Here is a 25,397-nt window from a genome sequence, read left to right on the forward strand (position 1 = left end):
TGTCGAGATTTTCTCCCTCCTCCCTTTGGAAAAATTTAATCTGGACAAAGGGAAAAAAGATGATAGCAAAAAGGAAGAGGAGGAAAAAAGGCGTTGGCGCCTGATTCCGCAAACGTTTGTTAATTGGCAACAGGCTTTTGCTATCTTGGCCAGTGTGATAGGAGAAAAATTCCCGGAAAATTGCTCGGGTCTTTTCTGTTACTTTGATTCTATTGGTGAGGCACATCGTACGTATGGGGGCCAGGCTTGGCAGCGTTACGATGAACAATTCAGGCAGCGGAAGGCGGTTAGGCCTGAGATAAAATGGGAGCATAAGGACATTGGATTGTGGCTGAAGGTGATGGCCCCTGTGAGGTACGGGCAGTCCTTTCAAGGGGGCGCGGGGAGTAGTAGTCAGCAATCAGGACAAGGGGGAGGAGGAGGACAGGGGTATCAAGGGGCGAAGGAAAAAACGGGAACGTGCTGGCAGTTCAATGACGGCCAGTGCAAGTATGGCAATACCTGCAGGTTTAAGCACGTGTGTTCCCATTGTAGCGGAGCTTCACACGGGGCTTCAAAATGTTTCAGAAAAGCAAGGGGCAAGCCAGCAGGGGGTAGCGGTCATGGGGGTGACGCCGGTGAGGCTTCAAAAGATGGCCCCTTATCTAAGTAGATATCCGGACCGGTTGAAGGCGGTGGTGATTAGGGACGGTTTTGCTGAAGGTTTTAGGATTCCTCACCCGAATCATACGGTCCCCTTTTCTACAAAAAATCTGAGGTCAGCAAGTTTACATGCGGATGTTGTTTCGAGTAAGTTAGCAAAAGAGGTGGAGTTAGGAAGAATGGCGGGCCCGTTTAGTTCGCTGCCTATGGAAGGGGTGATCGTTTCTCCATTGGGGGTGGTGCCCAAGAAGGAGCCAAATAAGTTTCGTTTAATCCAGCACCTATCGTACCCAAAAGGTTGTTCTGTTAACGATGGCATTGCGGAGGAATTATGCTCGGTTGTATACACGTCGTTCGATGCGGCAGTGCAATGGGTTCGTATGTACGGAGCGGGGGCCTTGATGGCGAAGACAGACATCGAGTCTGCCTTTCGGCTTCTGCCGGTACATCCGGAGAGCATTCCGTTACTAGGTTGTTTTTGGAATGGAGAATTTTATTTAGACAGGTGTTTGCCGATGGGCTGTTCCATTTCTTGCTCGTTGTTTGAAACTTTCAGTACTTTTTTGGAATGGGTTGTTAGAGACGTTTCTGATGTTGCTTCGGTCATTCATTATTTGGATGACTTCATGTTTGTGGGCCCCCCGGACTCTGCGGTTTGCGGTAATTTATTGGCCACCATGGAATGGGTGTCCGGGCATTTCGGGGTCCCTTTGGCGCAGGAGAAAACAGAGGGTCCCTGTACGGTCTTAAGTTTTCTCGGGATTCTTATCGATTCTAGAAAGATGGAATGCAGGTTGCCCGACGACAAATTGTTGTTGCTGAAGCAGGAGGTGTCCAGAATCGGAAAATTGAGGAAAGTGACGTTGAAGGAGTTACAGTCGTTGCTAGGGCGCTTAAATTTTGCGTGCCGGATCATGCCTATGGGCCGGATTTTTTGCCGAAGGTTGTCCAGAGCTACGGCGGGAGTCCGTGCAGCTCATCATTTCATACGTTTGAGCCGGGAGCACAAGGACGATCTGTTGGTTTGGCAGCGTTTCTTGGAAAATTATAATGGCAGATCATTGATTCAGCAGGAGGATTTGAACGCCTTTGATTGTGAAATTTATACGGACGCAGCAGGGGGAGCCGGTTATGGCGCCTACTGTGCAGGCAAATGGAGTGTTGGAGTGTGGCCGGAAGAATGGCGGCAAAACGGGCTAACCAAAAATTTGGCATTGTTGGAGTTGTTCCCAATTGTAGTGGCAGCGTTTATTTGGGGCGAGAATTTTAAGGATCGTCGGGTACGATTCCATTGTGATAACTTGAGTGTCGTGTCAGTTATCAACAGTTTATCTTCCTCTTCTCCTCCCGTGATTAGGTTGGTTAGGGAATTGGTGTTGAGGTGTTTGGAATTGAATTCGTGGATTTCGGCGGTGCATGTACCAGGTGTCCAAAACAATATAGCTGATGCTTTATCTCGTTTTCAGTGGGACCGATTCCGGGAACTGGCGCCAGATTCGGAACCTACAGGAGCGGGATGTCCTTCGCATCTGTGGCAGATTGTTGCGGAAGGGGAGGTCGCTTGATACAGGCCTCACTGTCGAGCAGGACATGGTCGGATTATGCAGCGGCGTGGGAGATGTGGGAAGGTTGGTTGGTCCAATGCGGCCCAGTGGAATCCGACGGCGATAAGATTATGGCTCTGCTGGCTTTGATGGGTAAGGCGGCCGAATGGGGATGGTCCGTTTCGAGGTTAAACAAAGTTGTTGCGGGTCTGGCCTTTGGTTTTCGGTTGCAAGGTTCAGCTGATCTGACAAAAGATTTTTTGATAAGGCAGGCTTTGAAGGGTTTTCGGAAGGGCAATGTGTCTTTTGATAAGCGTAGGCCGATTTCTTTTGGTATGCTGGAACGGCTTGGGGAGGCTTTGGGCGGTATTTGTAGTTCGCAGTTTGAGGTTGTATTGTTTAGGTTAGCCTTCTCTTTAGCGTTCTTTGGCGCTTTGCGCCTGGGGGAGCTGGTGTCCCCAAATAAAAATAAGGTGGGTGGTCTGTTAGCGGAAGATGTTGACTTTTGGGCAGGAGGTATTGTATTTTGGATCAGGCGTTCTAAGACTGATCAGCTTGGTAGGGGTAGGCGAGTGGTGCTGGGGAGAGTTGACGGTAGCGGGATGTGCCCGCAGCACTGTTTGGAATCTTATTGGCGTCAGTCGGCACTGAGGGCAGGCCCTTTGTTACGACATCAGAACGGGGAATTTTTGTCGCGCTACCAATTTACGGCGCTGTTGAAGAGGGGTTTGGGATCGTTGGGTGTTGACCCGAAGAATTTCGGGTCGCATTCATTTCGAATTGGTGCTGCGTCCGAGGCGGATGGTCTGGGCCTAGGCGTTGATGTTATCAAAAGAATAGGCAGATGGAGTTCGGATCGATATCTGTCTTATATTAGGAATTAGGTCTGTGGGGGAGAGAGCCTTGTTATGGTGTTAATCATTGTTGTGTTTTTTCAGGTCGAACCTCCCTCCTGGCATGGATTATCGGACATTCATTTGTTCATTGGGGTGCGCTTCGTGCGGATGTCAGGCGAAATGGTAGGCAATTAGGCTTTGTAAGGGATTCGGTGGTTATTAGATGGTTGGGATTCCGGGGTATGTTATGGCGGAGTTTGTTGCCGGCAGTTGCCAACGCCGCTAGATTGGATCGACCCCCGGACATTTTGGTGGTTCACCTTGGAGGAAATGATTTGGGAGTTAGGCCAGTGAGGGAGTTGATCAGAGACATTCGTTTTGATTTTTTACGGTTGTGGGTATCTTTCCCGGGTGTTGTGACGGTGTGGTCGGACATTGTACCAAGGCGGAAGTGGCGTGATGTACGGTCCCATAGAGGGATCAATAGAGCCCGGGTGAAGCTGAATAGGGCGGTGGCAGGATTTGTGTCTCGGAACGGGGGTATTGCCGTTAGACATTTGGAGCTGGAGGATGGGATTGGCAATTATTGGAGGGATGATGGAGTGCATCTTAATGATGTTGGTATGGATTTATGGGCACTCGGGCTACAGGAAGGAGTCGAGAGAGCTTTGGTGGCGGTGGGGCACTCACGAGCCTGAGGTGGTCAGGGCTGTTCGTGTGTGGCGGGGGGTGGGGTTCTTGGAGGTGGTGATGACGTTTTTACGGGGTTGATCTGGCTTTTGTTTACGGGCTCTGGACGGGGAATTTACCTCGGGAGCTTTGGGGTTTTGGTTTGCCCGAAATGGGTTACATGGTGCCCTTGAGCTGGTGGTCACGGCTGAGGGTAAAGAAGTGTTTGGTTTTAAAGTTGGTGGTGGCTTTATGCCTATTTTTGAGCCAGATTTCTTACCCCCAAGAACCCTCCCCTCCAGGTTTTTACATATGGTATATATGTTGTTATTTATGTTATTGTTTGTTTAATAAAATGGCCGCTGTGGCCAAAATTATCCAAAGAAATTTACGTGTTGGTGTTTAATTTAAATTTACAGGAGAAGGGGAGAATGGCCCCCTGGGGATGGGGTGGGGGTCAGGAAGATTGAGTACGGGAAAGACCCTGTTTTGGCGATACGCGGTCAAGAAGGGGGGCTGTAATGGGCGCAGCTGGATGAAAGCCCCCACATGACTGCGTTGCCAAGAAGGGAGTTTTAGAGTTTTGAATAAAAAAAGGGATCTTATAGGTGATTGGTGGAAATTTTTGAATAAGGGGTGGACCTAGTGGGGAAAGGAGGCAGGGGCTGGAGAAGTGCGGGAAGGATCACTTGTGAGGTGAATCATCAGGAGAGAAGCCCACCCTCCCTCCCTTTATTGTGGATTAGTTTAAGTGAACAGTTTGATGGAGGGGTAGCCGGGGAGTTGGGTTTTTTCTCATCTCGGTTTTTTAATCAGTTATTGCCAGAGGGGAGTTTTCGTTATCATTGTCACAGTGGCAGTTTTGGCGGGGGGTGGGGTTCTTGGAGGTGGTGATGACGTTTTTACGGGGTTGATCTGGCTTTTGTTTACGGGCTCTGGACGGGGAATTTACCTCGGGAGCTTTGGGGTTTTGGTTTGCCCGAAATGGGTTACATGGTGCCCTTGAGCTGGTGGTCACGGCTGAGGGTAAAGAAGTGTTTGGTTTTAAAGTTGGTGGTGGCTTTATGCCTATTTTTGAGCCAGATTTCTTACCCCCAAGAACCCTCCCCTCCAGGTTTTTACATATGGTATATATGTTGTTATTTATGTTATTGTTTGTTTAATAAAATGGCCGCTGTGGCCAAAATTATCCAAAGAAATTTACGTGTTGGTGTTTAATTTAAATTTACAGGAGAAGGGGAGAATGGCCCCCTGGGGATGGGGTGGGGGTCAGGAAGATTGAGTACGGGAAAGACCCTGTTTTGGCGATACGCGGTCATGTATAGATATGTTAAAGTGTCCCCAAAACAAACCTGAAAATGTGCCTGGTCTGGAACAAGAGAAGAGACTTGGTCATGTACTGGGGAATAATTGCTCACCTGCTTTTGCAGTCTCCGTTCCACAAGATTGTAGAAAACTACATGTTGTCTTTGAGGGAAATAAACAGGTTCCATAGTCACAAGAATAGCAGTCAAGAGCTTGACCTAGAACAAAAGCATACAAAAGATAATTAAACAAAAGACTGGCACTTCCAAATCAGAAAACTGGTGCGACCCAGGACTAGCCATTTCTTTACATAAATTATAGAGAGACTTGACTCATCCGAAACATTCTTATAATCCATAGCACAGGGTCACTTCATACTGAGTGTAAGGAGGATCCAATTTGGCACTGTTAGCACAAAACGCCATGGCCAATTCCCACCCCGTGGGGAGGGGGGCATTTAGCCTGCTAAATACCAAAGTGCCTGTACTAATTCCCATAGCTACTACGATGTTGCACAAAGTCTTTGACTGGTGGTGGGAGGGCCAATATATTTACATACTTTGAATATTGACGTGTGATTGATTTTTATTTAATTTGTCTTCCATTTCATTCCCATGATGCTGTTCGTTAGACTGAGTAAAGGGGATGTGTGCACCTGAAACAGCAGTCTGTCATGATTTTTTTGTGGATGGAATAAAGCAATTCGTTTAGGAAGTACCGTGCATCTTTGGATTACAAGTATTGTTTGCTGTGGATCACTAGCGCATGGTACTTGATTATACGAGGCTGGTGACTTCATGCACTGACAGTGGTAAACTCAGCTTCTCATTTTAGGTCATCAAATACAATCTGACAAGCCAAAGGCTTGTGTTCACACACTGACTAGACATTCAAAAACACTCCTTCAACTATTGTCTTAACCAAAAATTGCAAGCTGAAAGTCTAATACATGACCAATAGAGTATGTGTAAAAATAGTAGTCAATGAGCTTCAGAAGTTTTTCCTAAAGGACAAAATGTTCCCATTAACGTACTTCTTCTGGTCAGTTATCGATTCTAAACTTCAGGGTGGTACTTTAGTCCCATTCTAAGGTATCCATCACCAACTCCATTCCACATAACCCTAGAAGCAGGAAACTGGACAGTACCACTTTAGTTTATCTTAATTCTGCTTTTGTATTACATGCTACAACCCTTAAAGGGAACCTGTCACCCCGTTTTTTGAGATTGAGCTATAAATACTGTTAAATAGGGCCTGCGCTGTGCGTTACTATAGTGTATGTAGTGTACCCTGATTCCCCATGTATGCTGAGAAATACATTACCAAAGTCGCCGTTTTCGCCTGTCAATCAGGCTGGTCTGGTCAGGTGGGCGTGTTCACAGCGCTCTTTTCTTCCCCAGCTTTCCGTTGGTGGCGTAGTGGTGTGCGCATGTCCAGAGTTCCGACTTCCCTGCGCCCACGTGAAGACAGCGCGCGATCTGCGCTGTAATCCCTTGCATCGGTGGGGGCGGCCATCTTCCTGGGGCCGCGCGTGCGCAGATGGAGTGCTCTGCTGCACAGGGCTTCAGGAAAATGGCCGCGGGATGCCGCGCGTGCGCATTAGAGATCGCGGCGGCCATTTTCCCAAAGCCGAGTTTGCACCTCGGCTTTGGGAAAATGGCAGCCGCGATCTCTAATGCGCACGCGCGGCATCCCGCGGCCATTTTCCTGAAGCCCTGTGCAGCAGAGCACTCCATCTGCGCACGCGCGGCCCCAGGAAGATGGCCGCCCCCACCGATGCAAGGGATTACAGCGCAGATCGCGCGCTGTCTTCACGTGGGCGCAGGGAAGTCGGAACTCTGGACATGCGCACACCACTACGCCACCAACGGAAAGCTGGGGAAGAAAAGAGCGCTGTGAACACGCCCACCTGACCAGACCAGCCTGATTGACAGGCGAAAACGGCGACTTTGGTAATGTATTTCTCAGCATACATGGGGAATCAGGGTACACTACATACACTATAGTAACGCACAGCGCAGGCCCTATTTAACAGTATTTATAGCTCAATCTGAAAAAACGGGGTGACAGGTTCCCTTTAAAACTCTAATGTGTGAACCAGGACTAAAAAGGATCAGGATTTCATCCTTGACCACAAGTGCCCACCAGAAAGGTTTACCCTACATACTGATGGCATTAGGTCAATCCGTCAGTGGTGAGGAATAGCTCTATACTGCAGAAACTGGGGTGTATTTTGATATCTTATAGAGTAAGGTATATTTCACATTCTAAAATGGATGCAAGATCTAGACATCCTCATGATTCAAGTGAGCTGAACTTAAGATGGTTATGGGTTCTATAGTTATGCAAGTTTGGATAGGTAGAGAGATTTTTTTTTTTTTTCAGTCTGAGGTTTTGTTGTACAGATGCTTCCCCATTCTTGGGACAGATCAGACAAGGGGAACTCCGAACTCATGCGCAACCACATGATTGTCATAATTATATTTCCACAAGCTTCTTCTTCCCCGGGCACCCACCGAGAGCACCTGTCCTACTCTTGCATGCCAACGTGTCAGGCATGCATCCTGATCTGGTCAAAGTATTTTACGAAGGACCATGCTTCAGGGTATTCCAGCAGATAAGTTCCAGAACTGGAACCAGTTAAACTTGATGGTCACAAAAGCAATATTTGATACCTAGTCACACGATAGAAGCATGATTGCCAGTGGTATCGACCAAGACTTCCCCTCTCTCCATCAAGCCCAAAATTTGGGCTCCAGAAATGATAGTGATTGGAGCAGTATTGCAAGTACGTGCAACCACAACACCTTGAGCTACAGAAATAATGAAGTAGTGGCCACACATGCTCACCAACAATGTACTCACAAATGGGACCTTCTACGAATCAAGAGGATTGAGAGGGGGTGGGATGTCCCAAGGGTCACACTTATCACCTATCCACATGACAGGTTTAGGAAACAACCCCCACCTTAGATGAGATCACCTTCAGTATGACCAGTCCTCTACCCTCCTACTAGAAACATTAACCCCTAGTTCCACAGCAAGGAACCATCAGCTGCACTGGACATATTGGTGCCATAGGGAGGCTTTATTGGGAGGGGGGGGGGATGATGAAGGTCACTACATGTAACTCCACTTATCAAGCAGCACTACAACGTGCCAGCAGATTTCTTTCTTAGCTATTTTTATACAGTCAGCCATTAGAAGAACGGTTATTTATTCATGGACCTAAAAATGAAGCGAAGATAGAACCTCCGGCAGCAAGTGAGCTCTAATGAAACCCACCGCTCTTAACGAAGGCTGGCGGGTCGGGTCGCAGGATCTGCTATATGGCTGCAGTTACTGGCAAACTTATCCAGACACTTAAAATTACAACACAATCCTCTTTATTTCTGTCAATCATATGGTAAAATAGAACAATACATTTCATATTTCCGCACCAGCTAAAATATCAGGAAAAGAATCTAAAAGGCAGCATTCATTTTGTCAAGACAATGCATATCTGCACTGCAGGACGAAAACCCATTCAAAGGCTACAGAAAAAAAAAAAAAAAAAAATTATATATTATAAATTTATTCACACATACACAAGCTTTAGCATTTTGGATAATCCACAGCTTTACCTACCAGTTAATGTTATGGATTATTTTTTTTGGTAAAAAGCATTTTTGGCTCCCATATAAAAAAAAAAAGAACACTACGTAATATAAAATGCTAAATATATATTATATTCTATGCACATGACGCGTCCACCCACATAGACCAGGTCTACATCTCTGCAGATGCCTCCATCCACATTACCTATATGGCAGCAGCTCAATAGGAGGAGGCCAGCAATTATCACTCCTTTCCCCTTCATGTCTTCTCCAGGATGTGGCTCAGCTCTGCAGTTTGCCTCTCTTTGTCTGTCTTAAATTGAGACCCCTCCCTGCATTGCTACATGGACTGGAAACCACTAAGGTGTGGGCCCTAGCGGGGGATGGAGCAATGATGTAGAAAGGCACAAAAGAAACTGATCTAGTTTTCGTTTTCCCCGAAAAGGGCACCGCTCTACGGTCATACACATCTCACAAGAGCAAGATGACACAATACAGTCCCCGCTTAACTGTAAAGTGCTGCGGAATATATTGGCGCTATATAAATAAAAATTATTATTATTGATATTATTCATACAACATATATACTTCTCAAAGAAATAAATCCAGCAAAGGCCCCGATTAATTAAACTTCAGTCCAGATTGGCTGTGTTCACACATTGCAGTTTTTCGTCTGAATTGAACAATAAAAAAAAAATCAAAGAAACGCTCCATTTGCTTCCATTTAAAAAAAATAATAAATGGCGCAAAAAGGTTGAGGTTGTGTAAAAAAAAAAATATACGTGTGAACACCATCTTCGAAAGCAGAAGTAATGGCGAATCGACTTCACCTGCTTTGGTGCAATTGAAAGTGACAACAGGTAGAATGGAGGGGCAACAGCAAGATAGCCACCAAAAAGGTGGTGTACACTGACAATCAGGCGTTCACAATCTTGAGGAGTTTTTCTGGGGCAGATCCTCTCCTAAATCCACTTTAAAAAAAATTGCTTCAAAAACTCTTGTAAAACATGGCCTAATCATGTCTATGGGAAATCCTGTTTGCTGTACTTATGAGGGTTTTCATTGCCTTTTTTTTTCTGGAGGACATTTTCCTTTTTTATAGAGAGTCAATTAGATTATGTGTACAAAGTTTTTTGAGCAGTTTTTTTCAGCCGAGACTGAGCATACGCCAAGTATAAACTTTTCAAATCCTCCCCTGAAAATACAAAACTCCTTAAAAAGTTTGAGTTTCTGCTCAGAAAACTCTGCAAAATGACTCTGTGTGCACATTGCCATACATAGTTGCCAACATTGGCTGGAATCTTCTTGACATAAGTATTGTCGACCACCGTGAATAAGTGTCTCCCCAAGGGGTCTCCGACCCCGCTTTCCTTCCCAACCTCCGAATAACGACATGATTCTCAAGTTGGATATAATTGGCCACAGCGGCCTTTATTATAAACAAACAAAACATAACCGTAACATGATCTGGGAAGGGGTCCTTGAAGCTAAAAGTCTGGTGTTAACCATAGTATAAACAAGTGGACAAGAGACCAACTGTAGATTACTCTCAGCCGTTACCCCACAGGCTCAAGAGCACCAAAATACCCCGAAGGGTTACCCTTGTCCACTTCCAACTTAGGAATCTGGCCCACCGTTACCAAGATTCCCCCAAATCACCAGACCCGCAACCAAAACTTATACCAACTGGAGAATCTGTATCCCGACGGACCCCCCAGGCCAATTTAGCACCAACTCCAAGGACCCCTCCCCCACCTACAGCCACTATGACCCAAAAACAGAAAGCCAACTGAAATTTTCAAACACACAAACATAAAGGGCAGGTGACCGGGCTCTGCTCACAGGTCCTCAGAGCGGGAAGTGATCGGCTCCTCCCCCCCACTCACCCCATACCCTCTCTGGCCAGCATTAACCCTCCCCTAGGAGCGAACCCCATGCCACCTTCTTCATGCTCCAAACCCCCTGTCATGGCGGCTTTCACGTACACCGCCTGGGGGAGGGGGTGGGGCGGCTCGCTCCAGCCTGGTCTTGACATTGGTATTGTCGACCACCGTGAATAAGTGACTCCCCAAGGGGTCTCCGACCCCCCTTTCCTTCCCAACCTCCGAATAACGACATGAGTCTCAAGTTGGATATAATTGGCTACAGCAGCCTTTATTATAAAAAAACAAAACATATAACCGTAACATGATCTGGGAAGGGGTCCTTGAAGCTAAAAGTCTGGTGTTAACCATAGTATAGACAAGTGGAAAAGAGACTAACCGTAGATTACTCTCAGCCGTTACCCCACAGGTTCAAGAGCACCAAAATACCCCAAAGCGTTACCCTTGTCCACTTCCAACTTAGGAATCTGGCCCACCGTTACCAAGATTTCCCCAAATCACCAGACCCGCAACCAAAACTTATACCAACTGGAGAATCCGTAACCCGAGGGACCCCCCAGGCCAATTTAGCACCAATTGCAAGGACCCTTCCCCCACCACCACAAGGATACTTGACCCCCTCAAGTACCCGAGACCCCACCAACCTTAACCACTATGGCTTGTTCAATTCAAGACTGCAGCCCCAGGGCCCACAAATCAATGCCCACCGCGTTCAGATGAACGCCATCACCCAAAAGAAATTGGTCACCACCACGCTCCAACTCAAAATGACGCACGGCAAAACCCCCATTCCGCACGACAAACCCAGACACGGCCCGATTCACCTTGATGCGGACTTTATTAATCTTGTCCACCGACCTAGCGTGCCTCCAGGATTTCCGTGGAACAATCTCCGACCACACAATAGACATGTCCCGAAAGGAAACCCATAACCGCAGCAAGTCATGTTTAATGTCCCGTATCAACTCACGACAAGGACGAACTCCCAAGTCGTTTCCCCCAATGTGTAAAACCAAAATGTTGGGAGGCCTGTCCATCCGAACGCCATTGTGTACTTCCTGCAGGACTCTGTTCCAACCTAAGTCCCGAAACCCCAACCCCCTTATGACGGCCACGTCCCTGGAAAAGCCGAGCTGTCTTCCATCCTGTCGGATGTCTGCCCGCTTTGCGCCCCAGTACACATAAGAGTGGCCGACAATCCACACCAACAGCGAGGATGAACCTGAAAAACATAAACAGCTTAGACACGCGCCAACAACGAGTACAATGACCGAACAGTCCCCAGCTTCTCAGGGCCTCACATAACTCCGATAATGGCCAGACTCCCACCGCCTTATCCTCTGTACCACCGCAGGAGCCAATCCGCTCCACACCGCCTCCGTAGCGGCCCCGATCCGAAAAGAATGCGAGAAGAACCTGGAAGAATCCACACCGATGGCCTCCAACAACTGCCGAAAAACTGCTACAAACTGATATTTAGACAGAAAAGACCCGTCCTCGTGACATAACAAAGGCCCATCACCATGCAGGTGAAGCCTATCAAAATCCTGCCAGCAACGAACAGGACACATAACGGAACCGGGAATGGCGCCCAAAACCACCTTTTTACCCCGTCCCGTCTGATCTGTCTTAGACTTCCGAATCCAAAATTGAAACGACCCCTCGGAAACAAAAAAGTCCCCCGCCCAAATGCCCCCTTGACGAATTGTAGTAGGAGATACCAACTCCCCAACCCTCAAAGCTCCATAAAAGGCCAACAAAAAGCTAGGCGAAATAGCGCAACCTCGAAGCTGGAAACACATATATCACCCAGACGTGCCCGCAACCGCTCCAACATCTCAAAAGACACTGGGCGCCTGCGATCGCCTCGGCTACCTGATCTTCTCAACCCCTTCGCAGCTTGCTTTACCAAAAAAGACTTCGTTAAGTCTTGTAGGCCCCGGAGCCTGAAACCAAAAGCTAAAGCTGCTATAGTCCTATCAACCTTTGCTGCCGACCATCCCTGGTCCGCACCTTGCCTCATCCATAACAACAATGCCCCTACTTGGTCCCGACCAGTACCCGCAACACCACAAGACGCCAACCAGCTCTCTCAAGTGCTCCATACCACCTGATAACACGACCATGTACTCGGCGCCAAGGACGCTTGAATTAAAGGTTCTGCAGCCCGGACACCACGCTCCAAAGCTCCGCCGGGCATTCCAGCCCCGTCTCCTCGGCCTCCGGAGCATGCGACCGAAAATGCTCCCACTGGAAACGAGATAGAGAATCGGCAATACAGTTATTAACACCAGGCACGTGTGATGACGTGAAATAAGCATTCAAGGATAAACAAGACAAAACCAACTGCTGAAGAACTCTGATCACAGGGGGCGATGCTGTCGTCAAACTGTTAATGGCACACACGACCGCCATATTATCACAATTAAAACGAACCCTTTTATTTCAAAAATCATCGCCCCAAAGCTGCACCGCCACCAAAATCGGAAAAATCTCCAACAAAATAATGTTCCGTACCAACCCTGTTGCAAACCAAGCTTCCGGCCATCTAGCAGCACACCAACGGCCCCCGAAAAAAGCCCCAAATCCAATACCGCCTGACGCGTCAGTAAACAAATCCAAGTCAGCATACTGCTTCCTCCATGAACAATGAACGCCCGTTGTAACAGGACAAAAAACAGTCCCAAACCTCCAAGTCGGCCTTGTGTTCGGACGACAAACGAACAAAATGATGTGGGGCGGTAATCCCGGCCGTAGCGCTAGCCACTCTACGTGAAAAAATCCTCCCCATTGGGATAATTCGGTATGCAAAATTCAATTTCCCCATAAGTGACTGCACCTCTCGCAGCGGCAATTTCTTCAAACGTCTAGCACGGGCCACCTCATCTCTCAAGTTGCCAACAACCGGCAACCTAAACTCCCACTTCACGGAGTCGATGACAATACCCAAAAAAGACAGACTCGTGCACGGACCCTCAGTCTTGCCCGGTGCCAGCGGGACCCCAAAACGCCCAGCAACCCAAACAACCGTGCTCAACAAGACCTCACAACATTGAGACTGATCGGGGCCAATGCACAAGAATCCATAATAATGAATCACTGAATCCAAACCAGACACATCCAGCACCGCCCACTCAAAAAAAGAACTGAAGGCCTCAAAATAAGCGAACAGCCCATCGGCAAACAACGGTCAACATAAAAACCGCCGGCCCAATAACAGCCTAACAACCTCACGCTATCGGGGTGAACCGGAAATAAGCAAAAGGCTGACTCAATATCGGTCTTAGCCAACAATGCCCCTTTACCACAACTGCACACCCACCTGGCTGCCTCGTCAAATGACGTATACACCACCAAACAAAGCTCTGGATCAATCCCATCATTCACGGACCTCCCTTTCGGGTATGACAAATGCTGAATGAGCCTAAATTTATTGGGCTCCTTCTTGGGGACCACACCCAACGGCGACACCACCAAATCGTTCAAGGGAGGAGTGGGAAACGGTCCAGACATCCTACCCAAAGCCACCTCTTTGCTTAAAATTTCTGACACGACTGATGCGTGCAACACGGCCGATCTGAGGTTCTTCAAACTCGGTGGTACCACAAAAGCCGGGGCAGGTATACAAAAACCAACACTAAACCCAGCTCGGAGCAACTCTGCCCTCTCCCTGTTGGGAAACCTATTTAGATAGGGGGCCATCGCGTCCAACCTAACTGGAGTCACCCCCTTTGGAATTACCCTCTGGCTTCCCTTTTTTCTTAAAACACTTGGAAGCTCCGTGTGAAGCGCCATTGCAGTTCGAGCACAAAAATGCTTGAACTTACAAGTCGCTCCGAACTTACACTGGCCCTCGTTGAACTGCCAACACACGCCGTGCTTCAGACCGCCGGATTGTCCCGACTGACCCCCGATTCCTGAAGATGAACCTTGCGAAACGCTTTGGCCAGAAGTTCCGGCCCCGCTTTGAAAGGAGTGACCAAACTTCGATGGTGCCATCACCCGCAACCACAAACCAATGTCCTTGTGATCCCACCGGATCGCAGGACGAACCGCCTTCCGCTGCCGGAACTGCTCATCGTATCGTAACCATGCTTGACCACCATAGGCCCTATGCGCCTAACCTATGGAATCCATATAACAAAACAAGAGACTAAAACCAAAGCAGTGAACCAGGAAAACCACCAGAAAGTATACCAATTCAAGGGTAATTAAAATTATGCCTTTATTTTAAACAAGTGGCAAATGATTACATAAAATGTGCAAAAGAGATATATAAATAAATATACACAAAAAATACACAAAAAAGTGCGCAAGAGCAGGATAAAATCATAGATATAGCCCCCTGACGAAGGACAGTGCTCCGAAACGCGCGTCGGGTGTGCGCAGATACGGGACCCAGCTCACCCCATAGGCATATGAGATATATATATATATCGCTGTGCTATCTCAAATTTCTTTGCACATATCCTCACATGATTGGTGTGGTGTGCACAGTTTTTGACCTTAAAGGCCCCGTCACACATAGCGACGCTTGAGCGATTCCGACAACGATACGACCTGTCAGGGATCGCTCAAGCGTCGCTATGTGGTCGCTGGTGAGATGTCACACAGTGCGATCTCCCCAACGACGCAGCAGCGATGCGGCGAACTGTAGCGACCTGTAGCGACCTGTAGAACGATGCTATTTCATGATGATTCAATGGGACGTCCTGTCAGCGAGGTCGTTGGTAAGGTGTCAAACACAGCGATGTGTGCTACCCAGCGGGACCTCAACGATCAAAAAATGGCCCAGGCCATTCCGACATGACCAGCGATCTCACAGCAGGGGCCTGGTCGCTGCTACGTGTCACACATAGCGAGATCGCTACTGAGATCGCTGTTGCGTCACAAAACTTGTGACTCAGCAGCGATCTCGATAGCGATCTCGCTGTGTGTGACGGGGGCTTTACTTTGGTCGTGGCACTTTGGCACTTTATTTGTTCAGCTTATAGATATATTTTTTTTAATCAAATCCATTTATGCACATTAGCACCTTTTTAACTGTTGCAAATCTTTACATTTTTTTTGCCCTTATTAACATATTTTTAAATAATTTTTCACTAATTAGCACCAGTTTTATGAAGCATTGGCACAATTGATATGCACAGCTGATGTAAAAATCCTTGTAATGTGATATCTGGGGTTATTTCCTTGCTGGGAATTACAATATCTATGATTTTATCCTGCTCTTGCGCACTTTTTTTGTGTATTTTTTGTGTATATTTATTTATATATCTCTTTTACACATTTTATGTGCCACTTGTTTAAAGGCATAATTTTAATTACCCTTGAATTGGTATACTTTCTGGTGGTTTTCCTGGTTCGCTGCTTTGGTTTTAGTCTCTTCCTTTGCAGTGGTTTCCACTGTTGATCTTCACAGCGCACCCTTTTTAGTGGTTTCTGTATGATATTGATATAGTGAGATATTTTATGTGATTTGTATATATCTTTGGGTGTGCTGTGGTATCTACATGTATCCATAACAAAACAAGGCAGAGCAATTCTTGGGAGCCTTCTCGCCAATAACGCTTGCTCAAAATCGCGAATGCCTGAAGCCAATTTACAAATGTCTGAGGAATAAGACGCCATCGCCGCTTTTCCTCATCCTCCTTCTTACTATCCTCCTTTTTACTCTTATCAAGGTTAAATTTTTCCAACGGCAAAAGCGAAAATATCTCCACATACTCGTCCTTCCAAATCTTTTCACGCACCTCCTTTTTCAAGTGCGCCCCTAACGGCCCTTCAAAGCAAACATACACCTCGCCACGCGCCTTATCATACAGCCGAATGCCCCCCTCTTCCTCTTTTTCAGTCTGCACAGATACCGAGACCGGCTCGGTCGACCTGCCCGCTTCGGCAGACCCGCTGCCGGATAACGCCAACCCCTGATCAGACGATCCGACCCAAGCTGACAAAGGGGACGGCCCTGGACTACCACTGCCCAACCGTGACAACAGCTCTCGTACACCCGACAACAACTCCCCCACCCCATCACGACTCGCATCCGCCCGCATACCGACTCCATCACCCCACTCTACATACCCCCAACCCGATCCACAGAAGTCAAAGTCGGAGTCGAAAACGCAGGGGACAAACAATACATAGATGGATTCTCACCAGGCTGCAGGGGAGCTGTGATCCCCCCAGCCGCAGACGCTGTCGCCGTCCAGCCGTCTCTCGATCCCAAAGCCGTCCTTGGGCCCTCCCAGATGTGAACTTCGCTCCGCAATACAGCTCCAACCGATCCGCCCCCTGCGGAGGGGACCGTGCTGACCCCGTCAGCCGAGGTGACCGCCTGGTGTCCTGTAGGCCCAGACCCGGACCCGCCGTCCGAAATGCTGCCGTCTGATGCCGCCACCTGAGAGGATGCAGGCTCGGTCGCCGGTGCATGGGGGGAATGGTGCTCCCTGGCAGTGTCCAGCAGCTCTGCTGGATCTGGGGCGCTGCCTGCCGCTGGGATGCTCCCCCGCTGTCTCGCGCTGCCGCAGGAAGCAGGCCGCCTGGCCTGGTCATCACCGCAGAGGCCCGCCGTGACATCGCTCTGGCCGGTAGAAGCTTTGGTGTGCATAGGCCCTGCCCCCCGGCATGCTGGGGGAGAAGGCCCAGCGCAGCTGGCGGATTCCTCCCAGACCGCAGCCTGCTGGGGCGCTTCTGAGCAGGCGCTCCGGGGGCCGCACACGCCTGGACCGCCGCTCACCGGGCCATCCGCTGGGGGATCCACACCGCTGCTGCCGCCGCTGCCGCCGAGGATGGTGGACACTTGGGCCTCTAACCAGCCTGGAGGCTGTGACGCCGCCACCGCCCGCAGCTGCGCCAGGACCTGGTCTATGGAGGCCATGAGGTAAGTGCTGGCGTTCCTTCCTGCTCACAGGTCCTCAGAGCGGGAAGTGATCGGCTCCTAAACCCCCCACTTACCCCATACCCTCTCTGGCCAGCATTAACCCTCCCCTAGGAGCGAACCCCATGCCCCCTTCTTCATGCTCCAAACCCCCTGTCATGGCGGCTTCCACGTACGCCGCCCGGGGGAGGGGGCAGGGTGGCTCGCTCCAGCCTGGTCTAGAACTTTCAGAAACAATCAAAGGCAATTCAAGCACATCCCGGCAGGTTTGCATATTCATACCCACAAAGTAGATATTACTGCCTGGTATGGGGTGGGACTTAAAACATTTCTATATTACCATCAGTGATGTTGGTGTGGTTGGAGGAAACCCACATAAACACATAGCGGAAAAACAGATTCCTATTGATCAGAGACAACATTGTTAACCATTGACTGTGCTTCTTTGTTTTTGGGGTATGGGGTGGGACGGAAAGGCTATTTGCACACGTTGAGGATTTTGCTGAGGAACCGCAGCGGATTGGCCGCTGCGGATTCACAGCAGTTTTCTCTGAGTTTACAGTGCCATGTAAACCGATGGAAAACAAAATCCGCAGTGCACATGCTGCGGAAAAAAACGCGCGGAAACGCTGAGTTGTTTATTCCGCAGCCTGTCAATTCTATGTGCGGATTCCACAGCGGTTTACACCTGCTCCATAATAGGAATCCGCAGGTGTAAAACCGCAGGTGGAATCCGCAAAAAAACCACGGTAAATCCGCAGTGCGGTTTACTTGCAGATTTACCAAAATCAGTGCGGAAAAATCCGCACACCTTTCCGCAACGTGTGCACGTGGCCAAAACATTTCTATCTTACTATCAGTGATGTCAGTGTGTTTGGAGGAAACACACGTAAACGCATAGAGGAAACGCAGACTGCTCTTGATCAGAGACAACGTTGTTAACCATTGACTGTGCTTCTTTGTTTTTGGAAGAATGGGGCCATATTGCATCTTGGCACAGCACATCCCCAGCCTAAGGGGCAAAGCAAAACAGTGATACCTATCTCATGTCGGCATCGGCGTGAGAAATGCCCTGTAGGGTGCTAGTTTACGAGAAGCTTTGCCAATTTCTCAGTCCTGGAGTTCTCCCCTTCATTGTGACCTCTTTTAACTGCATCTTTTTTAGAGATGAGCAAATTTGTTCGGAAAACGTTCGCCAATCTTATAGTCAGCTCGAACCTTGCAAATTTGGATTCGTGTTCAGTTTTCTTAACATTTTCCTCAAAATCGACAAGATTCGGCCAAAGTTTGGTAAATTATCAAGAGTCAACACCCATGGAGAAAAAGAAGAATGCGGGCAGGAACGGACTTAAAAGAAACAACGCCTTTTCATCCCAACAGCCTATTGTCTGGATATCAGAGCACCAGGAAGTATTTGAAGAACTAGTGGATTACCTGGTAAAACCGCCCATATTGGGATATCCTGATTTCAATTTACCATTTGTTCTTCATTGTGACGCTTCTCAAGTTGGACTGGGAGCTGCCCTGTATCAGCATCAAGATGGGAAATTGAGAGTCATTGGTTACGGTTCCAGAACATTGACAAACGCCGAGAGAAATTACCCTCTACATTCAGGAAAATTGGAGTTCCTGGCATTGAAATGGGCCATCTGTGAACGATTTAGAGATTATCTCTATTACAGCAAAGAGTTTGAGGTTTACACGGAAAATAACCCCTTGAACTATGTTCTTACTATAGCCAAACTGAATGCAACGGGTCAGAGATGGGTAGCTGAACTAGCTGAATTTAATTTCAGTATTAAGTACAGGGCAGGGAAATGCAACGTGGATGCTGACGGATTGTCGAGAATGCCACTAGAGCCTGAGGAGTACATTCAGAGAGATATTGAGAGGTACGTGACCAGGGAGTGTGGGTGTCTGAAAGAGAAACGTCCCAACACATCAACCTGGGCACCTATGGGCAACATGCAGACTACGTATCCGTTTGAGATGGTCTCGATAGACTTTTTACATGTCGAGACATGCAAGGGAGGTTACGAATATATCTTGGTGGTGATGGACCATTTTACTCGATTTGCTCAAGCATATGCAACCACTACTAAATCTGGTCAAACAGTGGCAGAGAAGATCTTCAATGATTTTGCTTTGAAGTTTGGGTTTCCTACGAAGTTACACCACGACCAAATTAGGAAAGTACTGTAGAATTCAGAGATCCCATACAACACACTATCTCCCAGAGGGTAATGGACAAGTGGAACATTTTAACCGGACATTATTGTCAATGCTGAGCACTTTAACTACTGACGAGAAGAAAGATTGGAAGAGTTCTCTGTCAAAAATTGTACATGCATATATCTGTACCAAGAGCGAGGCAACGGGTTACTCACCTTTCTTCTAGTTGTATGGACGATCGCCAAGACTGCCAATTGACATCATGTTTGACACTCTGGTGTCAGAGACTTACAAAACGTATCCAGAGTACGTTTGGAAATGGAAAGAACGGATGGCAGAGGCATACAACATAGCCTCCAAGGTGGCTACCCAGGGCAGAGCAAGAGTAAGGAGTAATATGATTGAAAATGTTATGGAGCAGAATTAACACCGGGAAGTCAGGAGCTTGTCAAGAACGTATATGAAAAAAGGTGGTCCAGGAAAACTGCGTTCATACTGGGAAGACAAGGTGTATGTGGTCGTAAGGAGGAAAGCCGATGACAGTCCAGTGTATGAAATCCAATTGGAAACGGGGGACAAGAAAACCAGAATAGTCCATCGGAATGTACTACTACCCTGTGATTATCTCCCACCACAACAAGTCTCCCCAGAAGTAGACCGACATCAATCGAGATCAACTATGGGACTACCACAGACTGAAGCTCCAGAGGTGGATAGTGACCTTGAAAGTTCCGATGAAGAAGAGCGCATTGTTGTACCTCTCGGACTGGCAAGGAGAAGGATGTACTATTCTCAGGAGAGTGAACTAAGTCCAGAGGCTCCAAAGTTTGTACCAAGGAGTACAGATGAAGTCCAATTCAGTTCTGATCGAACACCGATCACTGCAGAGACCAATGAACACTCCGGAGGAGCGGTATTATCAGACTGTGTGGAACCTGATTATTCAGAAGAAGTACAGGAACTTATGCAGCACCCCAGGTTTCCGGTTGCTGCAGTGATGTTGCTTTTTATTCGGGAAGGTAATATCATGCTCAGAGGCAAAAGAGTTCTCTTCACCAGCTAAGGCACACACATGCAACACACTCTAAATCCAGGCCAGGAGGGGGAGCTCAATACTAGGATTTAGATGAGCTTCCCTAGGCTTTATGTTTCCTGACCTGGAGGAGGAGTTTAGTCTGGGAGAGACACAGAAGTAGAAGGAAGTCTGGAAATGAGTGCAGACAGAGAGGCCTGGAAGCCACAAGGGAGCTGCAGCCTCTGGAAGGACAGATAGCCTGAAGGGTTGTTGGATGTGGAGTAGCCAAAAGGGAAGGAGCACAGGAGAGGAACAGAGCTCAGAGAGGAACTGTGTCAGGGCACCCTCAGAGCTGAAGCGCAATAGCCGGGAACTGGGAGCCCGAGGCTCTTGTGGGATTCTAGGACACAGAGCAGAACCGGAGGGCACGACACTACACGTTACCTGCCCGCACCACACCTGAGACTCAGCAGCATCTGAGGAGCCCGGAGCATGTTAGAGTCCCTGTAATAAGGCTCAAACTGCCCGTCGTGCAGCTACCTGTCCCAGGACAGGGGGAAACTGGAGGACCCTGTAGGGAGCTTCAGGCAGCAGGGACCTCACCTTGAAAGGTGCTAGTTGGAAAGGCTCACGGACCTCTACTGGTACAGGAGAACTCTCACTTGCCTCCCAGCCGGCCGGACCTCCATCCTCCATGCCTGGTTCCCTGGACTGTGGCCAGCAACCTGCAGTTTACCAGGTAAAGACTTACAACTTGTCTCCTCTCATTTATTCACCTTACCATCTACACCACACACCATAGGACCCCTGGGACCCCACTTCACCTGTGGTAAGTGTAACATCTGGGCTGCCGCAACATCCCCCAGGGGACCCCTCTAATGCAGTGTCGGTCCCACTACTGACCGAACTCCACAGGTGGCATCACCACAAACTTTCAGCATTTAACCCCCTTTAATGTTGATGCCCAGGGCCACGGACCGGGCCGCAGCCACTGTGACATCCCCCTTTGCGACCGGACCCGGTACCGAGTATCCCACTGCCCTGTGGGTGCGTCACTTACAGAGGCATTTCCAAGAGCATGTGAGGAAGTATGAGAAATGAGTGCGGCAGAAGAGACTCCTGCAACTGAAGAACCCAGGGTATCTGAGGAACCACCCATCAGGAAGATGTCCACTCGAGAAGTGAGGAGGCCCGTGATGCTGATGTATGAGACACTTGGTGAACCTAGTCAAGTGCCAAGGGCTATCGATTGGAAACAGGTATCCTTGCTTATGGACCAGGTAAGCCCACTTGAGTGGTATTCACCACCGAGAGGCAGTATGGAAGATGTTGCTAGGTGGAAAGACTTGTTTTCACGCTTTGATTTTCCTTAAAACACTTTGTAGAAACAAAGAACTGTTATGTCTAGTGAGAGCTGGTTGTAGAGGTATGAAAAGCTCCAGCTGAAGAGATGCTGTTTGTTTTAATTGTTTATTTCTTACAGAAGTCCTACAAGCAAAAGCTTGTAATAATAGGTTGTTATTAATGTTTATGAATGTTATGCCAATATGTATATGAAGTGACATGACTCACACCATTGTATTAGAATTGGTCAGATCGATCAATTGAGGCAAATATCGATGACGACATTCAAAAAGGAGGGAAGAGTGTGACATGCAGAAATAGTGGTAACTGCTGTTGCTTCAAAAGCATCCAGCAACTAGAGGGGTTTACACAGTCACAGGAGACAGGGATCGGTTAACAGAGCCCCATGGGAATTGTGGGAAACTTTTTTACCATTCTGGCAGCAGCCAAAGAAATGAGTGCTGTATTTCTGTGATCTCTCTCACAGAAATTCAGGCAAGTGAACCATGGGGATACTGGATTCATATACAGAGTGGAGTTGGGCTACCCATATACTGCTAGTTGAGGAAGTCTATCAGGAGCAGAACAATAAGAACTGGAAGAACTTGTGTACAGGGATAATATCCCTCAGCAAACCCCCCTCCCTCTTCCATTACACTGTGCAGGAAGGATTGCTGTATACTCCTGTGCTTTTTTAATGTCTTGATCTGTGCTGAACTGTGCTATCTAAAGAGACTTTTCATCAATGTGCCTCTAAGAAGCAGCTGTCCTGTTTATGAAGCCTGCACTTAAGAGAATTGAATTGTACTGAATGTGCTGTGACATTAACCCCTTCCCGACCTGTGACACAGCGTATGAATCATAAAAGTCGGTGCCAATCTGACCTGTGATGCATATGCTGTGTCACAGAATGATCGCGTTCCTGCAGGTCGGGTGAAAGGGTTAACTGTAATTTCACCTGACTTACAGGGACAGGGGGAGTGGTACTTCAGCCCAGGGGGGTGGCTTCACCCCCCCATGGCTACGATCGCTCTGATTGGCTGTTGAAAGTGACTTTTTCTTTCAATCAGAGCAATCGTAATATTTCACCAATGAAACCAATGAATATTGGTGAAATATTACAATCCAGCCATGGCCGATGCTGCAATATCATCGGCCATGGCTGGAGACCACGATCTGCCATTGCCACCCTTCTCCTCCCCTCCGTCCTGTCCTCTACTGTCCTCTTCCGCTCCCCACCGTCCTCCTTTCTGCTCCCCCCGTGCTCTGATCCCACCCCCACATACTCACCGACCTCTGGTGCCCCTCCTGGTGTCCGTCCGTTTTCTGCATGGGTGCCGCCATCTTCCAAAATGGCCGGCGCATGCGCAGTGCGCCCGCCGAATCTGCTGGCCGGCAGATTCATTCCAGGTACATTTTGATCACTGTGATAGAACCTATCACAGTGATCAAAATAAAAAAAATAGTAAATAAACCTCCCTCTTTATCACCCCCATAGGTAGGGACAATAATAAGGGTTGCAATTAGGGTTAGGGTTACAATTAGGGTTAGGGTTGCAATTAGAGTTACGGTTAGGGTTGCAATTAGGGTTAGTGTTGCAATTAGGGTTAGGGTTAGAATTAGGGTTAGGGTTGCAATTAGGGTTAGAATTAGGGTTAGAATTAGGCTATGTGCACACGGTGCGGATTTGGCTGCGGATACGCAGCGGATTGGCCGCTGTGGATTCGTAGCAGTTTTCCATCACGTTTACAGTACCATGTAAACCTATGGAAAACCAAATCCAAAGTGCCCATGGTGCGGAAAATACCGCGTGGAAACGCTGCATTGTATTTTCCGCAGCATGTCAATTCTTTGTGTGGTTTCCGCAGCGTTTTACAAGTGTTCCTCAATAGGAATTCGCAGGTGAAATACGCACAAAACACATTGGAAATCTGCTGTAAATCCGCAGGTAAAAGGCAGTGCCTTTTACCTGTGGATTTTTCAAAAACGGTGCAGAAAAATCCTCACACGAATCCGCAACGTGGGCACATAGCCTTAGGGTTGGGTTGGAATTAGAGTTAGGGTGGAATTTGGGTTAGCGTTGGAAATAGGGTTAAGATTAGGGTTAGGGGTGTGTTGGGGTTAGGGTTATGGTTAGGGGGGGTTTGTTGGGGTTAGGGTTGTGATTAGGGTTATGGCTATAGTTGGGATTAGGATTAGGGGTGTGGGGGGGTTAGTGTTGGAGTTAGAATTGAGGGGCTTCCACTCTTTAGGCACATCAGGGGTCTCCAAACGCGACATGGCACCACCATTGATTCCAGCCAATCTTGCGTTCAAAAAGTCAAATGGTGCTCCCTCACTTCCGAGCCCCGACGTGCCCCCAAACAGTGGTATACCCTAACATATGGGGCATAAGCGTACTCAGGAAAAATTGCACAACAACTTTGGGCGTCTAATTTATCCTGTTACCCTTGAGAAAATCAAAAAATGGGGGCTAAAAAATTATTTTTGTGGGAAAAAATGATTTTTTATTTTCAGGGCTCTGCGTTATAAAATTCTGTGAAGTACTTGGGGGTTCAAAGTGCTCACCACATATCTAGATAAGTTCCTTGGGGGTCTAGTTTCCAAACTCTGGTTACTTGTGGGGGGTTTCTACTGTTTGGGCACATCAGGTTCTCTGCAATGTGAAGCCCGCAGACCAATCGATCTAAATCTGCATTTCAAAACATCACTACTTCCCTTCCAAGCCCCGACATGTGCCCAAACAGTGGTTTACCCCCACACATGGGGTATCAGCATACTTAGGACAAACTGGAAAACAACTATTGGGGTCCAATTTCTCCTGTTACCCTTGTGAAAATAAAAAATTGTGGGCTAAAAAATAATTTTTGAGGAAAGAAAAATGATATTTTATTTTCACGGCTCTGCGTTATAAACTTCTGTCAAGCACTTGGGGATTTAAAGTGGTCACCGCACATCTAGATTAGTTCCTTGGGAGGTCTAGTTTCCAAAATGGGGTCACTTGTGGGGGAGCACCAATCTTTAGACACACAGGGGCTCTGCAAACGTGACATGGTGTCTGCTAACGATTGGAGCTAATTTTTCATTCAAAAAGTCAAATGGCGCCCCTTCCCTTCTGAGCCCTACCGTGTGCTCAAACAGTGGTTTATCCCCATATATGAGATATTGGTGTACTCAGGAGAAATTGCCCAACAAATTTTAGGATCCATTTTATCCTGTTGCCCATGTGAAAATGAAAAAAATTGAGGCTAAAAGAATTTTTTGGTGAAAAAAAAGTACTTTTTCATTTTTACGGATCAATTTGTGAAGCACCTGGGGGTTCAAAGTGCTCACTATGCATCAAGGTAAGTTGCTTGGGGGGTCTAGTTTCCAAAATGGGGTCACTTGTGGGGGAGCTCCAATCTTTAGGCACACAGGGGCTCTCTAAACGCAACATAGTGTCCGCTAAAGATTGGAGCCAATTTTTCATTCAAAAAGTCAAATGGCGCTCTTTCCTTTCCGAGCCCTGCCG

The 25,397-nt window shown here is 47.9% G+C and overlaps 1 protein-coding gene across 2 annotated transcripts in view; it reads right to left on the reverse strand.

The window, feature by feature from the left end:
- Positions 1-25,397, reverse strand: part of LOC138661660 (sperm acrosome membrane-associated protein 4-like) — a 64,498-nt gene that overhangs the window by 13,110 nt on the left and 25,991 nt on the right. The window contains exons 1-2 of one of the 2 annotated variants that reach the window (XM_069746497.1): positions 8,798-8,952; positions 5,110-5,214 (exon numbers count right to left, since the gene is read on the reverse strand). In XM_069746497.1, coding sequence (XP_069602598.1) covers positions 5,110-5,214; positions 8,798-8,855 — 163 coding nt within the window. In that variant the 5' untranslated portion in view covers positions 8,856-8,952. Of the gene's footprint in view, positions 1-5,109; positions 5,215-8,797; positions 8,953-25,397 lie in introns of those variants that run through there. The other variant, XM_069746498.1, reaches the window with a different exon arrangement.

The sequence above is a fragment of the Ranitomeya imitator genome, chromosome 2, assembly GCF_032444005.1.
Source record: "Ranitomeya imitator isolate aRanImi1 chromosome 2, aRanImi1.pri, whole genome shotgun sequence".
Lineage (NCBI taxonomy): Eukaryota > Metazoa > Chordata > Amphibia > Anura > Dendrobatidae > Ranitomeya > Ranitomeya imitator.